The 25,192-nt window shown below is 47.1% G+C and overlaps 1 protein-coding gene across 2 annotated transcripts in view; it reads left to right on the top strand.

Annotated features, from left to right (window-relative positions):
- Positions 1 to 6,428: 6,428 nt before the first annotated feature.
- Positions 6,429 to 25,192, top strand: part of TRIM66 (tripartite motif containing 66) — a 38,356-nt gene continuing 19,592 nt past the window's right edge. The window contains exons 1-10 of one of the 2 annotated variants that reach the window (XM_036930997.2): positions 6,429 to 6,499; positions 12,977 to 13,079; positions 14,465 to 14,612; positions 15,519 to 15,651; positions 15,974 to 16,090; positions 17,389 to 17,503; positions 18,038 to 18,184; positions 19,335 to 19,452; positions 20,854 to 21,758; positions 23,101 to 23,262. In XM_036930997.2, coding sequence (XP_036786892.2) covers positions 13,071 to 13,079; positions 14,465 to 14,612; positions 15,519 to 15,651; positions 15,974 to 16,090; positions 17,389 to 17,503; positions 18,038 to 18,184; positions 19,335 to 19,452; positions 20,854 to 21,758; positions 23,101 to 23,262 — 1,854 coding nt within the window. In that variant the 5' untranslated portion in view covers positions 6,429 to 6,499; positions 12,977 to 13,070. Of the gene's footprint in view, positions 6,500 to 6,831; positions 7,205 to 12,976; positions 13,080 to 14,464; positions 14,613 to 15,518; positions 15,652 to 15,973; positions 16,091 to 17,388; positions 17,504 to 18,037; positions 18,185 to 19,334; positions 19,453 to 20,853; positions 21,759 to 23,100; positions 23,263 to 25,192 lie in introns of those variants that run through there. The other variant, XM_036930998.2, reaches the window with a different exon arrangement.

Raw genomic sequence — 25,192 nt, 5'->3', positions numbered from 1 at the left:
AGTCACTACTTCTCTTCTCTGTGTCACGCATCCCTCCTCGTGCCTCCCCCCACATTATACATGCTAATCTTAATGCTCCCTTTCTTTTTCCCCCTCCTTATCCCTCCCTTCCCACCCATCCTCCCCAGTCCCTTTCCCTTTGGTAACTGTTAGTCCATTCTTGGGTTCTGTGATTCTGCTGCTGTTTTGTTCCTTCTATTTTTTCTTTGTTCTTATACTCCACATATGAGTGAAATCATTTGGTACTTGTCTTTCTCTGCTTGGCTTATTTCACTGAGCATAATACCCTCTAGCCCCATCCATGTTGTTGCAAATGGTAGGATTTGTTTTCTTCTTATGGCTGAATAATTTTCCATTGTGTATATGTACCACATCTTCTTTATCCATTCATCTACTGATGGACACTTAGGTTGCTTCCATTTCTTGGCTATTGTAGTCACTTAAGATTTTTAACAGCAACTAATTATGCATGTCTCAAGGCTCTGTTTGACTCTAAAGGCAGAAAACTAAATTCATACTAATGACAATTATTAGAATCACAGAGTTTGTTGCCAAGTTATTCTAAGTGCAATGGAGAATGAAAACATAAGCTTTGATGTCAATATAACTGGGCATCTGACTGTGAGTCCTAATTTGCCACCACTTAGTAGTGTCTAACTTGGGCAAGTTTTCTTTCCTATAAAATGGGGATGCTGATAGTAGTAATTAATTTAATCAGATTGTTATGAAGATTAAATGAGAAAATACACAGAAAACATTCTGTACTATACCTAGATACAATAAGAAATCAAGAAATGTGAAAACTCATTTAGAACTTGTGAAACTGAAGTGGAAAAATATGTTAGCTGCAAACAAACTTGATTTGAAAACAGAGAGGCAGTTTCTTGAAGGTGTGACATCTTGTATTCTTTAGTATGTCCTATGATTTGACTTGGCCATTGTTACCTTCCATATATGCATTTATGGGCAAAGAGTAGAATAAGCTTCCTCTACTACTTGATGATGTTAAGACTAAATGCTATGTGGTATTTGCTGGTTTGTACGTCTGTCTCCTTCACTGGTATTTATTAGCTTCTGTGTACCAGGCCCCATGACATTTAGGGTACAGAGATGAAAAGTCCCTCACCATTAAGGAACTCATATTGTATTGAAGAGTAGATAACTAAACAGATGATAATAATACAGTGTGGTAGGGATTTGAAGAGAAGGTTGTTTAACGTTCAGGCAAAGGAGTAATACCTCTGGGAGATTTCTCACTGAATGTTTTTTGAAGGACTAAAAGAACAACATGCAAGTGAGCTGTCTGATGAAAAGCAGAGCTGTCACCTATCTCTTGCAAGTCTGGTGAAATACCTAATACTTGAACTTAGATTTCTGGTCCACAATTTGAGAAGCCATGCTTTGGGAGTCTGGTTCTTTGGAAGGAGCTTTAAGCATTGCCACTTTATACATCAGAGTAGGAACACAGACTTGCTAAAAGGCTTGTGCTATTTCTGCCAATCTGGGGTTTTCAAAAGTAAAATATGGAAGCAGGTAGAGGGTTGGCAGGGGAGATAGGTAGAGGCTGAAGAATAAATAGGTCCCTAGCATCAATGCCTCCAGCTAGATGGGGCCCCAATGCATGGGGATGATTCATTTCCATAAATCTATTTCTCCTGGTTGCTGGGCAAAGCCAGGCTGAATGGAAGAGGGGCTGGGCCTGGGCTTAGGATCTGTGTAGCTAGTTTTCACCTCTGATCCCTCAATGGAGCCTCCCCATGCCTGCATCCAGCAGTGGGGTTTGGTACTGGGTTGGGGGACATGAGGTGGACATCTTCTCATTCAACTGGACAGTGCCTTTCATCTTTGCAAACCCACAGCCCAACACACAACCTGACACAGGATGGGACCTTCAGTGACTATTTATTGAAAAAATGATTTGATCAGTGAAAGCCTTCCTCTTGCCTGGAAGGAAGGCTTTTTTAACTGTGGCACTGCCCCTTTTTATTCCTCAAGTTTCAAGGTGCAGAACACATTTATCAAGCACTTGCTTGATGTTGTTGGTAGACACTGTACTGTGTACTTGTGCCTGTTTTATCTTTTCTAAACTACAGAACAACTCTATGAGGGAGGTATTATTCGCAGCTCGCGGCTGAAAAACCCGAGGATTGAGATTATGTAAACTCTAAGGTCTAACAACTAGTGTCAGTTTAGGTCAAATTCAAGTTCACATGGCTTCAAAGCTTGTGAACTGCACTGTTTTGCTCAGGGAGAGATTCCATACTCACCTCTAATCACTCAACTGATGGAGAGACTCCATGGAGAATCTGAGGAAAAAACCAATCCTGTGGCCTGAGCCAACCGGTAGAAATTGTTAATTAATGCAACCACAGACTAGTGAGAGTCTCCCCAGCAGTTCCATCACACTAGGCGTTGGGTCTGCAACAGGTCTCAGGCTCTGAGGAGACCAGCTGGGCAGGGTCTTCGAAAGCTAGTGATAGGGATCAGCTCAAAGGCCTGAGTGCGCTGAGAACACAGCAGCTTAGCCATGCGGCAGGATGACTGGGCTGCAGAGTCTGTGAGGAAAGCTCGATGTTGGAATTGGCTTTATTTAGCCAATGAGAGTATCTTCTTGGGACTGTTTGCTTTTAAGCCTAATTGAAAATGGTGCCAGGTCAAATTCTCTCTGGAAAGGTAGCCATAGAGTTCCCAAATGATATTTTAAATAAATGTAGGAAGCTCAGAAAGGAGCTGGCATGCCTGAAACTGACATTCACTATGTGCTGGATCTGTCTTCAGAATTCTCAAAGCAGTTCTATTTGTTGTTTTAGGGGAGAAAAGCAATTAATTGGATATTTCCTTCCCCATGTAAGTAAAGGAACATTATTTCTTCTCCTCATACGTGCTTAAAGACAAATTATTGCTGGGAGACCTTGATCCTGAAATCTAAATTCCAGATCTACTTGTTTAGTATCTTGCTTTTTTCAGTGTGGAAGATGCAGTTGAGATGTGGGCAGAGCCCTGGTCTGAAAGCCATGGCCCCCAGAGCTGGAGCTGGAGCTGGAGCTGGACTCCAGCACTGATTGATTAGGTGATCCCAGGTCTTCTCTGGCCTCCAGAGCTAGACTTAAAGGGCTCTAAGAACACCAGATAACCACCATGCTTCCTAGTGACGGATGACAGCACATCCCTTGTAAACTACAAATGCTGAAAGGGGGAGCAATCTCTGTCCCTCAGTGGACAGACCTTGGGGCTTTGGGAAGACCCAAAGAAAGGAAACTGATGCAAGATGCTACAACCTCAGAGTCAGAGAGGGAAATGATATATCTTAATGAGAAGCTCAGCTGAAGGGGCTCTAATGGCCTAGAGTAAGAGTGGGAGGCAGGGGGTGAGATCTCAGCTATAGGAGCCTGGCAAGTGAGGTGACTGCTGTTTCCTTATTTCAGGTGCTGAACAGTGTGTCTAATGATTGTGGGGTCTGTTGTGGGCAGTGATGCAAGTCTTCCAAGTGGAGGGCAGGCTGCTGAGCTAGACCAAGCTGAGTGTGCAGCAGGTGCAGAAGCTGGAGCTCTGGAGCCCTATCAGCAGGATGGCTTTTTAGTTCATGAACAGTTTTCTCACCTTAATTGGCTCTCGAGGGCCCTGGGGGCAGCAGGGGCACCTCAGAACAATACATGTTACTGGGAGAGCAATTCCCCTGGTAATGGGAAGGAGGCAGGATGTGTTTTGGGGGATGTGCTTGCTGCTGTCAGCACTGTAAGGCTGTAGCTAGAATAGGTTTGCTGAAGGAGGGAGTTCAGGGTAGAGGTGATTGATGGACAGCATTTTGGAGGAGTCTCTTGTCTGCTGGAATTCTCTCATTCAAGGAGGACCAATCATGGTTGAGTTCTGTAGAGGCTGGAGAGTAGGAAAGATCCTTGAGCTTACCTCCAACCCCTTGCTGCATAAATGGGGCATCAGGACTCCAGAAAGGGCTAGAATTCTGCTGAATATCATATACTAGTCACTTCAGAGCCAGGAAAAAAATCCATCTCTCTTGCCTGCCAGCCCAGGGCCTGCCTGGGCTTGATGGCCATTAGGAACTACAGACCTAGAGTAGGATGCTGCCCTTGGTTCCCCCACTGTCTCTCTGTCCAAGCCCAGCTGGAAAATGGGACAGTGGCTTTACATGAAATATGTTTGTCAGTGTATCCATCCTAGGATTGACTCTTCAGATTTGAAGTGAAAAGAAGTAGAGGTGCCGCTCTATCAGATGAGATGAGCCCAGATTCATCCTACCTGCACCTTCTGCCTTCCACTCTGGGTACTTTCTTGACACAGAAAGCTTGTTGCACAGTCAAATGGTTGCTAGGAGCAAGGGGTCTAAGGGCTCTGGACTGTCCATCTCTAGTCTCAGCCTGTCGCCTGGCTCTTAAGTCCAGATTCTAACTCTTGGACAGATCTGCTGCCTGGCCTGCCCCACAGTCCTTAGATTCCCTTGCCTCACCTCACTTCACCTCTTACTTCTGTGGGTTATGCTCCCAAATCCTCTGGCTTAAATACTGATCACTCCTGTTCTGGGCCTACATTTTTACCTGCGTAAGATTGCTTACTATTCGTAGCAAAAATTTAGCATGGCCTTCAAGTCTCTTCCCAATCTCATCCCAAATTAATTTTAGAGCCTTATTTCCTGTCATTCCTTCACCATCCTTTTCCCCAAAGACCTCTCATTTTGACACCTCTAATCCTCTGTTTATGATGTTTCTCTGTTTAAGATGCCCTTTTCTTGTTAGTAACATCCTAACCAAAACTGAAGGTCCAGTTGAAATGTGACCCAGTTATCAGAACTAGAACATGTAGGGATGGGGGTTGAGTGTTAGGGAATAAGCAGGATCCCCATTACCATAACTGATCTCCAAAGAATGAGGCTAGAACAATTCAAGTAGCTGCTTTAGGCCAGGGATCAGCAAACTTCTTCAGTAAAGGACTAGATAGTAGTATTTTTGGCTTTGCAGGTCATACAGGCTCTGTTGCAACTGCTCAGCTCGGCCATTGCAGCACAAAATTAGCCATAGACAACATGGAAATGAATGGCCGTGGTTGTTCCAATACAACTTTATTTACAAAAACTGGTGAGCTATAGTTTTCTGACCCCTGTATTAGGCTCTGCCTGGGGGAAATTGGGTAGATATGAACCTGTGGGTGGCATCAAGTAAGAGTAACTGTGTAGGAGCCAGACAGAGTAAAAAAAACATGCAAAGGAATTGCAGTAGGGATAGTGTTAGCATGAGGCACATGGAGGAGATGGCAGGAGGGACAGCAAGGAGTTAACTTTGGTTGGAAAATAGGATTACTTGAAAGAGAGAAGTGGGAACTCTTCTTGGAAAGGAAATTTCGGGCCAAACTGTGAAGGGTCTTGACCAGTTTAAGTGGTGCTATGGACAGTGAGGAGCCACTGAGGGGTTTTAGTCAGGGAGGTATGATCAGATCTCTATCTTTAAGAAGCCTTCCAGCTCCCTGAGAAGGATGATCGGCGGAGATGGGATTGGAAGCAGGAAGACCTGCTGAAAGGCTACTGCAGCTGTCCAGGCCACTTGTTCCAGGTCACTTCCGCTTGAACCAGTGTTGGTCTGGATTCCTAAGAATTATTTGGAAACTTGTTAAATATCAATTCTTGGTCCCACACACACACCCAAGAGATCTGGATTTGGTAGATTTGGATTTTAACAAACCCTCCAGGGCTATAAATCACTGTTTAGCAAAGCAGGATGAACCCTGATGTTAAGAAGCTATGGATGCCAGAGAAAGTAGGACATAGGTAAGGTGGTGTTTGACTACTGCCCTCTTCCTACTCCTGTTACCTATCTCTGTTCATCACAGCCCCTCCATTTTTTACTCTCTTTTCTTTACACACCAACACTCCCCCAACACCCTGTTTTGTCATGTCCTCTTTGAAATGACTCTTCTGTCCCTTTCTTTCCATTTCTACTCTTGTTCAGGATTTCCATTAATGCTCAAATAGACAAGCTTCCCTCCCCCACTGCCTCCAGTCCATCATGACAGTCATAAAGCCCAGCTCTGTCACTCTTCATAACCTTTTTGGGGCTGCCTTTGCTTTTTAGGATAAAGGTCAAACTCCTTAGCTTAGCATTCAGGGCCCTCCAGGAGCTTACTCTCCTGCTAATCTTCCCAAGCTCATTTCCTGCCACTCCCCCTCTGTGCTTTGAAATTTTCCTGTATTCTGTGCTTTTGCTATTATCCTGTACTTGTAGTCTTGCCCTATCCTAATGCCTCTCCTCCAACTTGATCCTGTTTTTCCTTTCTTTTTCCTCCCTGCTTGTGTGTGATTGTATCTCCCTGGGGGGTTGGGGGGCGGGTAGAGTTAGCTGCCAAGAGACACCTCCCAGGACCTTTGTGCATCATAAATGTGTGTCTTCTCCATCTGAAGTCCTAATCCTCCACTTGTGACGGACAATTGGTCACTATGGCAACTGACTGTGACGTCACAGGATAAGGACTTCAGGTGAAGTGGCAGGAGCAGGTGAGTGTGTAGGAGACAGATTTTAATGTCTGTCATAGCTCCCCCACACACCCTCCTTCAGTGCCGGGGGCATGGAGGGATATCTTGGGGCTCCTGCTGGTTTTTAAAATGATGCGGTGAGAGTGTTGTGCCTGGCATCTGCGTGCTGCAGCAGTGTGGGGCTGACAGAGTGTGTCAACTTGAGCTCTGGTTATGCAGGCACCGCTGCTGCGTGAGCCTGTTATTCCATTCTGGATTGCTATTTTGATACTCAGATTGCATCATTCTTCCTACGTATAAACAGGGGGGTCCCCAGGGCCCTGCAGCTACTCACTTCTCCACCACCACTGTTGTTGTGATGAGCTCTATTTAAATGAGCTGCCGGATCGGGGCAGATTCCAGCCATACATGAGCATTGTCATTTTGGGGAACATGGAGGGCTGAAGGATTTTTGGATCGAGTCCTAAGAAAGGCTGAGAGTGATGGCCTCCTGAGCTGTACAGAGGGCGACAGAGCTAGTTCCTGAAAGTTGAAAATCTCGTTTTCTTCCTTCTGAGCTTCTATTCCAAGGCACCCAGAGGATTAGGAAGGAGATGCAGCTAGGAAGAGAGTCGCCTCTTTGAGGTCTCCCTCTTGCTGTTCAGTTTGGGAAAATTGCTGCAGAGCCTTCGAGATAAACAGGAACAGGAGGAGTCAGCCAAGCTCTTTCTTGCAGGAACGTCTCAGGTGAGCTGGAGAAATGCAGCCCTGGCTGAGGATGCATCAGAGAAAGGAGAGGCTGCTTCCCCTACCCTACCCGGTACCCAGCTCCCCGAGGCTTAGGCCCCGTAGCCCGGTTGGCTGCAGCATGCAGGGTGGGTGTTCCTGGGCACTTGGTAAGCACCATCCTCTGGGACCTATGGTGGTCTCACCTGTCGCTCTTCTGACTTCTCTCCCAGGTGTTGGAATCACAGGGCAGCAGGGCCACAGGTACGCCTGCTGGCAGCCCTGGGCAGGAGCCATAATCACCTTAGCGTCAAAACCTGTCTTTTAGCAGAAATTGGGCATTTGGGGAGTGGGGGCAACATGTTCTTGAAGGTGGTGCTGCTTGGAGTCATGGGCTAGAAGAAGGTTTCAGGGACTTGTGTGGTGGGAGCCTTCGCTGATGCCTGGTACTCTGGGGATGCCCTTGGTGGGAGAGCTGGAATGGTTAGTGAGAATGGCAAGCTTGCCAGAGGACCCAACCAGTGTTTTTTTCTCTTGTTGTAGTGACTGACAGAGGCGTAGTGAGGTTGAATGTCTTATTTGTGGATACAGGGGCAATTGGGGGCTGCACAGTGGTTCAAGGGACCACTTATGTTTTAAGGGCTCTGTAGTTTCTAGCTTCATCCCTCCCTCTCTCTGAACCCCCATGTCACCATCCATATGGTCAGGGAGTTGGCTAGATGAATAGTGCAAAAGCTACGTCTGAAATCTAGGTCTGTCCAGCTTTGGTTCTATAGGTGAGAGCTGGTAGAGGAGCCCTAGGCTGCTTCAGAGGACGCCACTGCTCCACGGAGTCAGAGCTTGGGCTCCCTGAAAAGTTTCATGGAGCCCTGGACTGGAGCTGTCAAATGGAGGCTTCATAACTGTCTGGGTTGCTTAGCCCTGGGGTCAGGCTTGTGCCTGAGGTGTATGTGTCCCTACTTTGGGGGCTGAGCTGACCCAATGCTAGCTTTCTGAAAACTCCTAGGAATTCCTTTTCTACCCCAACCTAGTGCCCAGGTTGCCTTGGTGCTGCTGTTCCAGTCTGAAGGGTGGACTGCCTCCCTTTGCTGTCACACTGAGTCCTGAGCTCAGTGCACTCTCTAGGCCCCAGGAGCAGTCGTTGTAGGGCCAAACCTCAGTCTGCACCCTAAGCCTGCTCATGGGCTCTTCAGGGGCCTGGGAGTTAGGGGAAGCTTTGTGTCCTCCAACCCACCACCATCCCCCAGGATACTGAGGTATCAGGACACCCTCTGTCGGGCATCTGCACTCTCTTTTCTCTGCCAGAGGGGACATATATCACAGCTGCATTCAGGGTCTTTCTTAACTTCCTGGGTTCTCTTTAAAATTGGGTGAGCCTGCCTTTGGTCAGCTGTATGGGCAGAGGTGCTCTCTCTGAACTTATGTTCATACTGTAATCACCTGGGGAATTAAAAAAAATACTCACGCCTGGATTCCATCTCCTCAAACTGTTTTCATTGATATGGGATGTGGACTGAACATCAGGATGTTTAAAAGTGCCCCCACGTGATTTGAATATGTAACAAAGTTTGAAAGCCACTGGTCTGTGGAATGACACTGTTCCCAGATTAATTTTCTCCAGGCAGAAAAACTGCTTCACTTGCTTTTTCTCAAATATATTTCTTAAAATCTTAAGCACAGATGGCTCTGGCTCCCAGCTCCTTCTAGATTCCCAGAGCCCAGAGCTGGGTCCAGGTTATTGTTAGAGTCTGATCATTATTATGGAATATCTTACTTACAATTAAATTATCTAGATAATTAAAATCACTCTGTTTATTTACACTTGAATTAGAGAGGGGTAGAGCATAATGGAAAGGGCTGGGTTTTAGAGACTGAGAGACTTGGGTCTAATCATAGTTTTGCCCTTGTGTTGTACAATCTTTGATAGTTGACAACTTCTTGGAGTCTCAGTCTCTCCAACTATGAGATGGAGACAATGACTACTTCTCAGAGGTGATTCAATGATTAAATGAGGTAACACATATAAAGTGCCTGGTGCAGGGAGTGGTGGTAAAAGAGTAATCTGTCCATAGCTCCTGGGGACCAGAAGTGCTCACACTCACTACAGATGGACTGAATAGTCTCAGCTCTCAGAGCTGCTCTTCCAGGCCCTTAGGTCTCCAGGAGGACCTCTGGTGCTGGTGACTTCTTCATTCTGGAGGTAGAAGCTCCGCCTCTTCTGGGGATGGTCATGTGGCCTTGGGCCCTGGCTCTGCCTTTCTCAGAATTCATATTCTTATGTATGAAATAAAAGCTGAAGGCTGTTGCTTGAATAATTCAAATAGAAAAAAAAGGGCAATATCCCTAAATAATATTTAATGCAATGTAATCTAAATATGTATCAATAATAATATTAATGTTAAATATTATAACTAGGTTATTTTGTACACGTCCGCAGTCCAAGAGGTCATGTATTCCAATCATCTAAAAGAAAGCTTCTTTTTTGTAATCACATTGAAAAATGGGGAATCCTCTTAAAAAACTAGCTCAAGGTTGACGCAGCTTGTTGGGGGTTAGGGATCTTCTAAGGGAAGATAAGAATTTCTGGACAATGATGTTGTGTCCCAAGAGAGCACTCTGGGACCTACACCTTCCTTGGAGCTGCTGGCACCACTGCTGTGGTTCGCCACATCTGCCGTCTGCTGCAGCTGCCCCTCCAACCAGATGAGCCTTTAGACCCACGCCTCCGCTCAGCAACAAGCCTGTCCGCTCTCTTGCTGACAAAGGTGATAGCCAGGTCACTGTTTGGCTGCCTGTCCCTTCCCATCTTGCCTGGGGGAGTATTTCATGAAGCCTGGCTGCAGTAGGCAGAGGAGAGTTGGGTAATCCGTACTTCCCTGTTATTCCTGTTCCTTTCATTTTAAGGCTGTAGAAAGTAGGGCTCAGAGAAAGAGGGTCACTTACCTAAGATTACACAGACAGTGCCAGCCCTGAGCCTGAAACCCACATCTCCTAATTCAAAGCCTTTCCAAAAGGCTTCACTTCTGCTTTGGATCAGACCTGATTCTTTTATTATCCCAGGCTGGCTTTTTTTCCATTACCCTGAAAACTTCCAGATGGCTTCTTACTACTTAGTAGCAAAGAGTACAGGGACTACCCAAACCCAAAAGAAATGTATTGTCCAATCTGCTAAAAATCACACAATATCCTTAGTACCAATTGTGGATTATTTTTATATGTAGACATAGGAGCAGATAGTTAAAATGCAATGTGATATTTGTTATACTAGAAGGATATTTCAGGGTGCTGTGGGAACCCAGAAGAGGGAATAATTAACTTATCCTGTGGGAAATCAACCCTGCTTCTTAAAGGCAGAACATTTGAACATGTTTGAAAGGATGAATAGGAGTTTATCTGAAAAGGAGGGGAGCAAGAAAGTATTTCAGGAAGAGAGAACCACACTTTCCCAAACACAGAGTCATGCAAAGGTTTGGTGTATTCAGAGATAGCAGAGATATTTGAACAGCAAAGACAGAGAATGTGGCTGATGAAGCTAGAGATGAGACCAGAGAGAGAGAAGGCCAACTTGGAAAGGGCTTTGAGTACCTTTCCAAGCTGAAGATTCTGGCCTTTAAGGCCAAGAAAGGTTGAAGATGTGTGATGAGAGGCCTTGTCTGATCTACTCAGTTATTTCTCTTTTTTCATGATGCTAATGAGGCTGTGTTACTATGACTAATGTTTAGACATCTGGTACCAGGGAGTTAGAAGGCTTGTGGAAATTATTTTCAACTATTAGAGCAGCATCTTTGACTTGGGAGTAGATAAAGAGGTTCTCTCCAGAGCAAGTCAAGTGGAAGGGAGGGACAGTCACCTGATTCCCCTGGATGATGCCACTTGTGGAGAGCATCCTTCACCTCTGGCCACTGTTCTTGACAGGCAGAAGGATACCTGGAGATTCCAGATCCAGGTCTGTCATTAAAGTCAATGGTTCTATAAAGGCTAGGGGGAGGTTTTTCTTTGTAGGTGAAGGTAGAAGAATATTAAACTATTATTTTTCATGATTTTGTGGATTTTTATTTTTCCAAGACATGTTTCAATTAGCTTTTGCTGCATAAAAGCCACTCCAAAACTTAGTGGTTAAAATAACAACTAAACTTTATTTAATTAATTATTCTACAGTTTGGTCTTTGGGTTGGGATTTTTTGGGTGGTTTTTCTGGGCTGGACTGGGCTTGGCTGATCTCACTGTGCTCATTCATGTGTCTGTGTTCAGCTGATGTGTCAGCTGGGACTAAGTGGTTTATGATGGCTTCAGGTAGCCTCTCTCTACATGGTCTCTCATCTTCCAGGGATCTAATCTGATGGTGTTCACATGGCGTTCACAGCCTTAGAGTTCTGAGAGCAAGAGCAGAGTCATACAAAGCCAGTTGAGGTCTAGGCTGGGAAATCATTCATTATCACTTTTGCTGCATTCTATTGGCCAAAGCAGGTCATGAGGCCAGCCTAGCTTCAAAGGGTGGAGACTCCACTTTTAATGGTTAGTGTTTTGAGGACATGAATGCAGGGAGGGGAAGAATTTGTGGCTATTTTTTCACTCTACCTCTCAGAGTCTCTGACTTTCCATCACCCAGGAGAGTTGATGATTGAGGTTTTGCTTCACCATCAGTGGAAAGTCTTCTGAATTTAAAGTCAGCATTCATGCAGGATCATGTGCTTTCTCAAGTATTATTTAATTTAATCCTCACAGCAACTCTTATTTTCCTTACTATTTTACATTATGAAGAAACTGGGGCAGCTAGAGGAGCTAAGTGAGATTAAGTGATTTGCCCACCCAAGGTCACCGGGTGGTAACATGATGTTTGGATGTAAGATTATCTGCTGCAAGTCTAGAGCAGCTGCCATTGTATCATTCTGATGATATGAGGCAGAGAAGACTGGTGGTACTGCTGCATTCACTGCCATGGCCAGCTCTCATCCCTGGGCACAGGCACCTGGCCCCACTCAGGAGGTTTGTTTCCTTGTACCCAGTGGCTGACTGCTCTTGGGGTGGGCCTGAAGAGCACTATAGTCTCCAGGATGGCAGTCTGGTGCTGCTTATATAGTTCAGAGTCTGCTATGCTGAGCAATATGTTCGAGATTGTTGCATTCTCTGGGGATAGGGGGTAGGATGAGATGTTCATGTTTACAGGTGAAACATACATGTATGTGGTATGACTGACATCAACCAGGTGGAGAAAGCCCAGCAAAAGCTCTCTGAGCCCCAGAGGCAGAGCGATTGGTACTGGCTGTAACAAGAGAAAAGTACCTCCTAGGTGAGTAGGCAGGGGGGCCTTGCCTTTCTCTGACTTGGGCCTTCTGGGAGCTCTAGCTTTGAGATCTTTAAAGTAATTCTGCTATGTGGTAACCTTAACGGTTGGAGCTGTGCTGGCTACACTGACCCCCTGGAGCTTAGCCACTAATGGTTGCTGGGCTGTCAAGGCTGTGGGATGAGGAGTCGGTGCAGCAGGAGGGCACCCCAGTTATCTGAGCCAGAGCAGGGTTGGGCCTGTAGTACCATGGCTTACAGGGAGAGGGGAAGATAGGACCAGGCAAACACAAGGATATGAGAAAATGTGTAGGGCAGGCCCCTAATGGGATGGTCAAGTCCAGAGTACCTAGATGGTAAGTCTAGGCTGTGGCATCAGGCACAGTTCATTTTGGCACAAATGGTATTGGCACATTCCTTTGTGGTATGTAATAGAAAGCCTTATGTCTAGGCCTTATGCATGTTCTTCCATATTGCCCTGATTCTGCTATTTTTTCTCCCCCCTCCCAGAGCTCATCTCCTGTGCTGGGTGTAAGCGAGTATTCCTTACAGGGATGTAACTGAACATTTTTTTCTGCAGTGTTTTTCTACTGGGCAATCCAAGATGGCCAGGGTAAGTAAGGGCAAGCAACTTGATCCTTTTCAGAAATCTGTGGGGCCCCTGTCCATAAATTGTCTATACACTTATCATTCCATCTGACCTCTTACCCCCCCATCAATTTGCCTGATCATCTGATCATCCATCCATCCATCCATCCAACCATCCAGAAGAGAAAGTGAGTGGGGAAAACAAAATGGGGGTGTATTTGTCTCTCATAATCAGTAATGAGCTTTTATTTTCTGTTTTATTCCTCTGAGTTGAAACTCATATACCACCTAGATTACATGGGTTCCTCAGTCTTGCCTATATTTAACAACTAATACCTTTTTCCTGAGTTTCTGAAATTTCATCTCACTTCCTGACCAGTACCCCTTCTGTTTCTGTCTTCACTAGGGTAATCTTGCCACTGCATTTTATTCATTTGCTAGTTTACTTTCTTGCTCCAGTATCTAATTCTTACTGACTGCCTGACATGTGCCAAGTCCTGTGCCAGGTGCTGCAGAGACAGAGACCTATGTTCTGTGCTCTCCAGAAATTCATACTTCACTTAGTAAAACGTATTTTCTCTCTTTTTTTTACCCCAGTGGGTTTGTCAGATACTAGGAGGGAAAAAATGACAGAATCCACATCAGTTTGGTGGCTTGTATTATTCAGCACAAAGGGGCTACTTTTTTTTCTCAAGTCTCCTCTTTTCCACATGTTTTACATCAGTCCTGCAAGATATTTGCTGACCAAATGAAGGAACATTTGGACTGGAAGAGGACTAGGTGCTCTTGGGCTCAGCAAGGCCCAGTTGTGGAAACACAGCTCTGAGAGTTGGTCTGTGCTTGCTCCTTCTTGGCTGGATGTGACCATCCTTCAGTGCATGCTCACATCTGCAGCTTTCTCTTCTCTGCATGCATGTTGGATTTTCTGCTTTCCTGTGCTTGCCCATTTTTTTCCCTATTGACCCGGTGATGTTCTGTTTGCCATTCCATATCCAACTCAAATGTCACCTCTTTATGAAATCTTTCCTGGCCACTCCTAGACTGAGCTCCTGGAAACCTCTCTTCACTTCCTTCGCACTGTGCTTTCACCACAGCATTACCCACTGAATGAATGCCACCCTGTCCAGGCTCTGTGTGCCTTGAGAGCAGATCCTTGTCTTATTCATTTGGGCATTCTCATCTTCAGTACAGTGTGACTACTGAGGCCACTTTCATTTAGTCACAAAGGGTGCTTTCCTTCACAAGCCCCCACATGTCACTCCTGCACAGCTCTCTGGAATTGATTGTATTCTCTGGAATTAACAGTGGAGGAACAGCCCTGCAGGACCCCAATCCCTAGAGCATTTACCACTCAAAAAGGCAGGCCCAGATGTGGATATTGTCAGTAACTGGGGAACTCTCTGCTTCCAGAACTGCTCTGAGTGCAAGGAGAAGAGGGTGGCGCACATCCTCTGCACCTACTGCAACCGCTGGCTGTGCAGCTCCTGCACGGAGGAGCACCGGCATGGGCCCGCCCCTGGGGGCCCACTCTTTCCCCGCACCCAGAAGGGGTCTCCAGGTATCATGCCCCGCTCTCCCCATCAGCTCACAGCCCTTAAGCAGGCTTGAACCCTAACATTCCTGGCGAACAGCTCTCCGACCTTGTTTGCCTGCTGGGGGGAGAGCAGGGGTGGTCTCAGCACCTCTTGAGGGAAAGATATCTCCTCCAGAGTCATAGTGTAATCTCCACAAGGTGCTCCCTGTTGGGGGTGGGAAGGGGAGAGTGGGTTTCACATAGCACAAGAAGGAATTTCTTGAATTATCAGGGAAGCTAGCTGAGTTCCCTGCTCAGCTCTTATAAGCAACCATGTCTCACTTCTATTTAGTTACTTGACTAGTTAAAACAGCCTGGGTCAGGGCTTGTCTGTTTTTCCTTCCAGCACCATTTGTTTTATATGACAATCTTCTCAACAAGTCTTTTTCCCAGTTCCTTGGACCTCCCAAGTCTCTTCGACTTGTGGGAGGGGTTTTACCTTTGATAAATTCACAGGAACCAGAATTAATGATCCTTGCCATCTTGCCTGGAGCCTAGGAAAGCTGAGTATCTGGTTTCAGCCCTACCATAATTACATCATTGATGAAGAGGTTTAGGTTGAATTTTCGAGGATTCATTATTCTGTAGGAGATCCATGCAGCAGGATCAGTAGCAGGCACCTTCCTTAGCCTCTAGCCCGTGGTAGGATGCCTAAGGCTTGATGATGTGTTATTTCCGGGCAGCTGGGAAAATCTAGCCAGGCTAAGCCTGCATTCTTCTTGTACTCCCAGAACCTCAGTGGCCCAGACAGAGGCCTCCCCTGTTTGTACCACCTTTCCTCCTAGTTTTGTGTCTCCCCTGTGTCCACTGAGGGCCAAGGCCACCCAGCAGAATGTAACTAAGAGGCCTCCCTGAGCAAAAGAAGCCTACTTTCTCCATCTTCTCTGGCAGGAGTGAATGGTGGTTCTGGGGATTTCGCCTTGTACTGTCCTCTGCACACACAGGAGGTGCTCAAGCTATTCTGCGAGACCTGTGATGTGCTCACATGCCATAGCTGCCTCATGGTGGAACACAAAGAACACAGGTGGGGCTGGCTGGCTGCCCGAAGGGGCTTGGGAGGGCTCTGGACTCCCTACTTGTGAGAGCAGTGGGCTCCCAGTGCATCAAAATCCTCTCTCTGCCCAAGCCAACCTGCACCCCTGGGCTGAAGCTTTTCTCACTCCTGTTGTGGGATGTCTCTGGAGAAGGCCTAAAGGGCCGAGAACCTGCAGTATCTCTGACTGTCCCTAGATGTAATCCCAGCCTCCATGGGCCTGGCTGAGACAGTGCACTGTGGGGATTCTTGCTTAACTGACATCCTGAGAATAAGACAGCCCCCTCAGCCTTTTCTATGCTTCTTTCTCTAGGTGCAGACATCTTGAAGAAGTTTTGCAAAACCAGAGGATGCTTCTGGAAAGTGTGACTACACAGGTGGCTCATAAGAAATCCAGTCTACAAACATCTGCAAAACAGATTGAGGACAGGTAGCATAGGCTGGCCCCTTGCCAGTGCTGGAAATGTCCTGTTCCCTGATATCCTGTATCCCAATACCAGGCTATCAGATGTAATACTTATGAAGAGGACATGTCATTAAGCAGATGTGGGCATATGTCCCAGAAGGCGTATGTCCTGGTCTTAGAGGTCTCAGAGTCAGTGAGAGGACTTTAGGTTATCACCTGGTTAATGGCGCCAAACTAGGTCTGGATGATCAGAGTGAATCTGGGCTACAGTAAGTACATGTCTTCTGAAAGTGGCTGTGAAATAGCAAGTGGTAGGTGCTTGAGTATGAGGGCATGGAGTAGATCCTTGGAAGAGAGTACTGGCTATCATGAGGGTGCAACAAGTCCACGGCAATCTGCCCTTTATCACCCCTTTCCTAATGTTTTCCATGTAAATCTGCCAGTCATGTGAAGTGTCAGTATTTTACATAGGCAGAGGGATTAATAGGTGCTGAGACCTCATCATGTGACAGGTACTGGGTTGGGCATCATACCCATATGTGCAGTATTTGTTCAATTCTTACAGTTGTTTGAGTCAGGGATTATCTCCATTTTACCAATGAGGAGACTGAGGCTTAGAGAGGTTGGATGACTTGTCTGAGATCACATAGCCCGTCAGTGACAGCTGTGTTTGGAAGCTAGGTTTGTGTGATTTGAAAGCTCACGTTTTTTTTTAAAACAACTTTACTGAGATATAGTTTATATACTACAAAAGCGCCCTTTTAAAATGTACAATTTAGTGATTTTTCATGTATTCATACAGTTGGATAACTATTATTATTGTCTACTTTTGGAACATTTCATTGCCCCCAAAAGAAACCCATACACATTAGCTGTCACTCCCATTCCCCCAACATCCCAGCCCTTGGCAACTGCTTGTCTTCTTTATCTCTGCCCATGTTCTTTTCACCATGTGGCACTGTTTAGTGAAGATCCTCCTTTTTAAGACAGCAAATTTCCTGAAGTCATACCCATACTCTCTCTGTCCCATTTCTGGTCCTGTGTGAACTGGTGAGCTGCTGGGTTGACCTGGGTGCGGACTTGAGTTTTACCTAGAGAAAACCAGGCTGAATATTGGGCCATTGGCCTACTTAGATCAAGTAGACAGAGTTGTACAAAGGGTAGGGTGGTGGAGGAAGGTTCTCTTTCTTTATATTTAGTGCCCAGTGGGCCCTGATCTCAATAGGCAGCCTCCAAGTCGGTAGCTTTTATGTTTGATATATCCAGACCCTCATAGGCCCAGAGGGAAGGGCTCACCATGTTTTGTCCATTCTTATTTACAGGATTTTTGAGGTTAAGCATCAGCATAGGAAGGTGGAAAACCAGATCAAGATGGCCAAGATGGTTCTGATGAATGAGCTGAACAAACAGGCCAACAGGCTCATAGAGGAGCTGGAGGTATGTACAGACTGGTGGACCAGATGGATGGGTTCTGTGCTCTCCCTAGGTCAGAAACCAGGCCCACATAAACTAGGCCCAGCCCTCAGAGCCACCTGGGCCGAAATTCAGATGTGCAGCATCCATAGCTCCCGTCTGCTCCCTGTATCATACTATGTCCAGTCTGATCTGGGGAGGGTGGCTCATTAAGGGCTGGAAAATCAGCTCAAACCCCCATCAGTGCTATGGCTCGGGGACTCTGCAGTGTTATAGCCTTGGAAAAGAGAGCCACGAAAACAAGTTATACCCAAGAAATGTAGGCCTTCATTCATTTCCTCATTCATCACCTATTCCATATTTGTCCTATAAAATCTACCCACCTTTTCTCCCTCCCTCCCTCCATGCCCCAGCAGTCCATGGCAACACTCTGTTCCACTCTCCTCCTCTCAGGGGTGCAGTCTCATCTAATTCCATCAGTGTTCATTACTGCTACAGGCCACCAGGCTTCCCAGCAGGTGATCTGCATCAGGGAATCTCTTCTCTTGCCGTACCCAGGGCATTACTAATGACAGAAAGCGCAAGCTGGAGCAGCAGTTACAGAGCATCATGGTTCTCAACCGTCAGTTTGAACACGTGCAGAACTTCATCAACTGGGCTGTCTGCAGCAAAACCAGTGTCCCTTTCCTTTTCAGCAAAGAGCTGGTAAGAAGAACCAACTTTTGAAGTCTCTGTTGTCCTCTATGGAGTAGGAAGTGGTAATAAGAGGGTTGGGCACTGAATGAGTGGATTGAGGAGCGAAGTGAAGATTTCTCTGAGGACAGGGGACAAGGAAGTTGACAAGAATGGAAGTGATAAGAAAAGGACTGAAGGGTGCCCCTGAGATTAATGAGCACTGAAGTAGCCCCAGATACATGCCTTTGGAATGGCTGGATTGACCTGAGGTCAGGAATCAGTATGGGAGGGAGTTAGTACCCTAGTGGTAATGTCATTGAAGATGCTGGGAAGTCAGTGGCCCTGTGGACTGATGGAGCAGGGCTTGGGGAGTTCAGTGAGGCTAAAGAGCACACTCAGAAAGAGTGAGAACTACTTACAATCATGGGTAGGTTGTTGGAGTTTAAGGTCTCATAGGTAGAATTCTAGGTGATGCTAAGGGTCTAGGTATGGACACTGAACTGAAGAGAGAGGCGAAGGTGACCGACATTAAAGGCATGAAAGAAATAAGAGGCCCAGATATTGACCGGACATTGGTTAACTAGCTGATGGCAGTGTAAGCTGGACACTTGCCAAAGTCCTAGGTAAGGTGCAGAGTTAGTGATAGGAGGTGGATGAAGGTGCTGAGGAGGAAGAGGGCAGCTGATTACAGTAGAAGGGAGTTTTACATGTGGGTGGAAGGACAGCAGTGGGGAGCTCAGAGAATGTCTGCCCCCTTGGCTTCTAAATTGAGGTTATGGGAGAATGAATGGAGCACTTTTTAGATAGTATTTTAAATTGTTTAGTTACTGAAGTATAGTTGACATACAATATTAGTCTCAGTTATGAATGGAGTGCTCTTTAGATGGCTGCCAGGCATGTGATATCCAGAGGGAGAATTAAAAATCATTTGAGGACTGCAGGAGATAAGAATGTAGGGGCTCCAGAAGCCTTGTTAAGAATAAGGAGAACTAGAGTGGGGAGGAGAGAGAGCAGGGGAAAGGATGTGAAGATACCAAGGTGCAAGGAAATGAGCATGTGGGGGAGGACCAGAAGCTAAAGAGCCACAGCTTTGAGCCCTTCAACATGTCCAAAACGTGAGGGAGAGGGAGTTGTCATTCAGGTACAAGATGCCCTAAGAATCTTTTGATGCTGTTGTCAGATTGTGTTTCAGATGCAGCGATTGCTGGAGACAAATTGTAACACAGATCCTGGCTCCCCTTGGAGTATCAGATTCACCTGGGAGCCTAACTTCTGGACTAAGCAGCTAGCTTCCCTTGGTGAGCCAGGGCCCACCCTGCAGGCTTTTACATAATTGCAAAGAATGAATATAGAGATCTGCCTAGCTTTCTGGGTAATTGGCATCTGCCCAAGAGAAAACTCGCCCTGAGACTGCCAGTGGTCACAGAGTCATTCTGCAGATCTTCCTAGGTGGGTCGGGTGGAGGTGGGGATGGGGATGCACAGCTTACATAGCAATGGCAATACAGGACTTTTGTAAAGGACCAGCTGAAACCTGAGCTTTCCATTCCGCATGACTGTCCCTGTTACCTTGGTTTTCTTGTTGGAGAGGAGAACAAGTCAGTGGCTCTGCTCTCCAGAATGCAATATGGCAGTGCAGGGGAACCTGTGTCTCTGTGGTCATACAAGGCTATACATGTGGGTGGGCACAAACCAGGCATCTCAGCAGCAGTAAGAAAGAGAAAGAGCAAGTTAGTGTTACACACACCTTTTGGTATTGAGATGTAAGCAGATAATTCGTGGCCTTGTACATTTTTCTTCCCTGCTACAATAAATTGCTAACATTCGGCCTTTAGGCAGAATGTAGACAACTTGAAGCTGTGTCTGGGTTGACAACCTGATGGTAGGCTTGTCAAACTAGTGGCCAACTACTACCTTCATCTGGGCTGTTAATCTCACTGAAAGTTTTTTGAACTTGACAAAGTGCTGAATGATATTTAGGTTTGTGTTTTTGCCTCCCTCTCCCCTTTGGTTTAATTCAACACACCTTTGGTGGGCTCCTGCTCTGAGTCGGACCCCATGTTGGGCACTAAAGGACCAAACGTGAATAAATCACTCCTCCTGCTCTCAAGTTACTGTGTTCCCCTAAGTAAGCCCCACCCAGACAAACTAAAGGAACCATTAGACTGAGCTAGCAGGAGATACCTTCTGCTCCAGCAGGAGGGTCCGGAGACCCCAGAGGGCGGTGCTCCTGCCTGGCCCTGACTTGGTGCTGGAGCTTTGCCACTTCCTTCCACCTTTCTCACTGAGAACACAGCTCCCTCCACCTATACCTGGAGACTTGGTCTTTGTTCCCAGGGATTACTCTCTCTCCTTTGCTACTTTCCAGGACACTACTTCCTCACACCCAAGGTTGATTTGTTTTGATCTGATCTTTGTTTTAAAAGGAGTGAGTGCTTTTTAAGGGAGCCCGTGGTTTTTCTGGTGGGATATAAAGTCAGGACTGAGCATCTGGAAAAGGTGAGCTAATTTTCCAATGTCCCAGGCCCCCAAAGCAGGTCTCAGTCTAGGCTGGGCCTTGGAGACCAGGGGTTGAATTTCTTAATCTCTGCACCTGGTGCAGGTTTGTTGAATGATGTTGGTTGGTCCCAGGAGCAGGAGGTAGTGAGGGGGAATAACTGCAAAATGCCTTTGGAAACACTCTCTATTCTGAATTTCCAGGCTGTATAACTACTGAAGGTGGACAGCTGTCCCGGGCAGATATTCCTGCTTATGGAGGCTTGCAGGGACCATCATCCTTTTATCAAAGCCACCAGTCCCCAGTGGCTCAGCAGGAGACTCTTAGCCACCCATCACACAAGTTACATACTCCAGCACTGTGTTCCTCATCTGTGTGCTGTTCCCACTGCTCACCAGTCTCACCCTCCCTCAAAGGCCAGGTCCCCCCACCCAGCATACACCCAGCCCACAGCTTTAGACAGCCCTCTGAGATGGTGCCCCAACCACTAGGGTCACTGCATTGCCCTACCCTGCTGCCCAGAGAGAAGGAGCTGGCCTGCAATCCTCCCCCACCGAAGCTAATGCAGCCCTGGCTGGAAACGCAGCCCCCAGCGGAGCAGGAGGGTGCACCCCAGCGGCTGGGGCAGCAGCTGACTTCCCAGCCCGTGTGCATCGTTCCCCCCCAGGATGTGCAGCAAGGAGCGCATGCCCAGCCCTCCCTACAGACACCCTCTATCCAAGTCCAGTTTGGCCACCACCAGAAGCTGAAACTCAGCCACTATCAGCAGCAGCCCCCGCAGCAGCTCCCAGCTCTGCCCCCTGCACCCCCTGTGCCCCAGCAGCAGCCACCTCCACCTCTACCTCCATCCCAGCATCTGACTTCTGGCCAGCATGGGAGCCCTCCTGGGCCAGCCTGTTCTCAGAACATGGATATCATGCACCACAAGTTTGAGCTGGAGGAAATGCAGAAGGACCTGGAGCTTCTCCTTCAGGCACAACAGCCCAGCCTGCAGCTGAGCCAGACCAAATCTCCTCAGCACCTACAGCAAACCATTGTGGGGCAGATCAACTACATTGTGAGGCAGCCGGCACCTGTGCAGCCGCAAAGCCAGGAGGACGCCGCACAGGTGAGCCTCAGGGCGGTCTGGGGCACGTGCTTTCACTGTCCTGATTGCCCAGGGAACACAGCCCCCCAGTCACAGGGTGGCACAGGAGCACAGTTTCTCCATCTTACGGGGCCTTGAACTCAACCCTCACACTTCAGCACTGCCCTGGGCTTCACTGTCCATCTCAGGAAAGCTCCAGAGAGTGTGGGGCCTAATCCCAGCACAGATCTGGGCTCAGTACTCTCCTGAGTGGCTCGGCTTAGACTTGTCATCCAGGGTGACAGGGACTCCTAGGGACTTTGTCCCTGATTAGGCCTTCTGAGCGGGGCAGAAGGGAGGCTGTCTCTTACCCTTGTAACATCCCCCTGTTCCTTGCTGGGAACTTAGGGGTCTCTGGCAGGGGGAAGGAGAGAGCTTAAGTGGTAGAGGGAGGGTATACAGGAGATGCTAGTAGGCAGTGTCTTTACAATACTGCACAGCTGCAGACTGAACATTTGTTTCAAGTCTACTAAGCTAGGTATGTTTTATATATACTATAGCACTTATCCCATCAACAGCATTAGGTAGGCATTACCATCGGTATTTTATGGGTATGGATGTGGAGGTCAGAGAGGGCAAGCAGTTTGCCCAGAGATCATAAAGCACTGCGTGTTAAACCCAGGGCATGGGGTCCAGGTCTGCTGACTGTAGGATGCCACAGAAGAGGCCTTGTTCTCTCCCTGCGGAGATGAAGGCTGCTCCTCTCCTTTCTCAGCTAAAAGCTGACTAAAGAGGTACCGTTGTGCTTTGGGATCTTTGCTGCACTCCATATCTTCATTCTTAACTCTTACTTTTCTTCCAGAGCTTCCTGTTCCAGCCCTCTCTACTTGTTTCCTCATAGCAGTATCTCCTTTAAATCCATAATCATGTATCTTTAAAACAGCTCTAGAGACTTTTACTTTATTACAAAATATAAGGCCTCATCTTTATGCTTTAGCACTGACAAGTTCAGATTGTGCTTCAGATGTCTTCCTCTGAGACTCAGTTCCTTTGAGGGGCTATGGAATAATTCTTATGATGGCAGAGAAGGATCTAGGGTTCATAGAGGACCACAAGCTAAATGTAAGTCAAAACTGTTATGATTGCTAAGGTGAAGAAGACAGAGTCAGATCAGAATTCTTGGTTTGGGTTCTATCCTAAGAGTGCCATGTTAGGACTTAATCTTAGGAAGAGTTTAGATAAGAATATTTCTCTTTCTGAAAACTTAAGCAGTTCACAGTGTGTGTAGATGGTGACAGCAGACAGTGCAGGGTGGCCTTAGCCCTTGCTGCTTGCTGTTACTCTTTGCAGTCAAACCCACCCAATTACTTGTTTTCTTCTCCAGGCTACGGATGAGCCCCCAGCACCTGAAGGCCCAAAGCCGGCTCTCCCGCTTGACAAGAATGCTGCTGCTAATGTGCCCCAGGCGGCTGGGGAAGAAACCCCTCACAGTGTGCCCCCTCTGGAAGGCACCATCCAGCACTCCTCTCCAAATGTGGTGAGAAAGGTACTCATGGAGCCTGCTTTCCCTGACCACGTGGCACCCACTGTCAGCCCAGGAGCCAGGGACCTGGATGAGGAAGACTGGGTGGGGGGAGGAGCATCCCCGTTCCATCCCTGGACGTTACACAGCCCTGACTCATGCGTACTGTCCTAATGAGTCAGCAGCATAGGCCCTCCTCCACACCCAGTTCCATTCCCATGTACACATGTGAAGTGGGACCAGCTGGGCTTCATTTAGGTGGAAGGGGAGAGGGAAACAAGGCCAGTTAATTAAATACTTACCTGTGTCTGGAACTGTGCCTGGGCTTGACAAGCATTATTTCACTGAACCCGACAGTTCTGTGAGGTGAGCACCCCCAAACTGAGGTCCGGGGCCCTAGAGCCAGCAGGTGAGAGAGCTGGGGTTTATTTAAAATGAGGTTTGTCAGAATCTGAAGCCTGAACTTCTTCCTCTCTGCAATGAAAATGGGAAAAATAGTTGATGTGGCCCACAACCTAAAGTTGGTTGGCCTTAAGATTGAAATCAGTGGCATTTGTTGGGTGAGGGGTCTTCAGGGCTGTCCTGCAGAAGTAGTTGAGTGTCTGGGAGCACTGAGCTCTCTTGAAGATAAGCTGTTGGAGCCCTTCCTGTCCACTAGCCTACCTGCTAGAAGTGTTCGTTTACTCTGGTGATAACCTCTGACTCCTCAGCTGTCCCGCTCTCACCCCTGCCCCTGTCATCACCCTTGATGGAACCACTGCACTGTGCCATGTCTTCCACCAGCCCTCCACCCAGTCCCTTGGCTGTATTCAACTCAGCCTGCCAACTTCTCTGGTCTGGTACCCTCAGCCCTCCTGGTACCTCCTCTCAGTCCTGTTTCTAGAAGTTCTATCAGCTATTCTGTGCCCTCCCAGCCTGCACCTTCCGCCCTGCAACATCCCTCTGCTCTACACTTCAGTCCACTAGTTGTTTGTGTACCTACCCTCACCATGTTTCCCCTATTGCCATCTGTGCCTTAGACCAGTCTACCTCAGTGACACTTGAGAACAGAGTTTCGAGACATAAGGGAGAGCAAAAATGAAATGTCAACTTGGAAATCCATGGTGACTTTTGAAGTCTGTGCAGACCTCTGGTATGAGTACTTTTTTGTCTATGCCTGGCCCATCCTGCCCTGTTGAAAATGGTTTGGCTTAAAGGCCATAGAGATGCTGTAAATTGGCCCTTTGTGGCTTCTTGTACTTGGGTTAGCTACCTATCCATTTATTTATTCACTCATTGTTGGAAAAAAATCGCTTAGTATATGTCAATAATTTTTTTAGGTGCCAGGCATACACTGATAAATAAGACAGTCTCACATTGGAGTTTATAGTCTAGTGGGGGAGATAGTTAAACAAACAATACAGAATGATAAAGTACCGTGGTAGTCATTGGGTGTAGAAGGAACACCCAGGTCTGCTCACAGAAGACTTCCTAGGGTACATGAATTTAAGCTGAGATCTGAAGGAGGAACAGTGAGGCTAGTGAAGGGGGAGGGCTAGAATATAGTCCAAGGGAACAGCCAGTAGGAAGGTCCATCAGAGAGAGCCTGAGGTACTTAGGGGTTCAGATCATTTGGCTCAATAGGAACACAGGAGTTGCTGGGGAAAAAGAGTGAGACAGGTTGCTTGGAAGGCCTTGTAATACTCTGGAGTTTGGGATTCAGTTTTGGGGGTTGTGGGGAGTTAATGAAGGAATTCTAGCAAGGAGGGACATGATTTGAATTAAATTTTAGAAAGATCACTTTAGCTGTAGTAAGGGAGAAATAGGAGAGGCTGAATGAAATCAGTTATGATGGGAAGTGAGGGAGAGAAAGTCCTTTGACTGGACTCCCACTGCCTTCTTGTCCCACTGGCTTGTCCTTCACTGAGATGGCAAAAGGGCATCTTTTGGGGAAAGAAAAAGTGAAGTTTTGGTG

Source organism: Manis pentadactyla, chromosome 9, assembly GCF_030020395.1.
Source record: "Manis pentadactyla isolate mManPen7 chromosome 9, mManPen7.hap1, whole genome shotgun sequence".
In the NCBI taxonomy this organism is placed as follows: domain Eukaryota; kingdom Metazoa; phylum Chordata; class Mammalia; order Pholidota; family Manidae; genus Manis; species Manis pentadactyla.
Note: the sequence above shows the minus strand (reverse complement) of the source record. Positions and strands in the feature narration are given on the sequence as shown.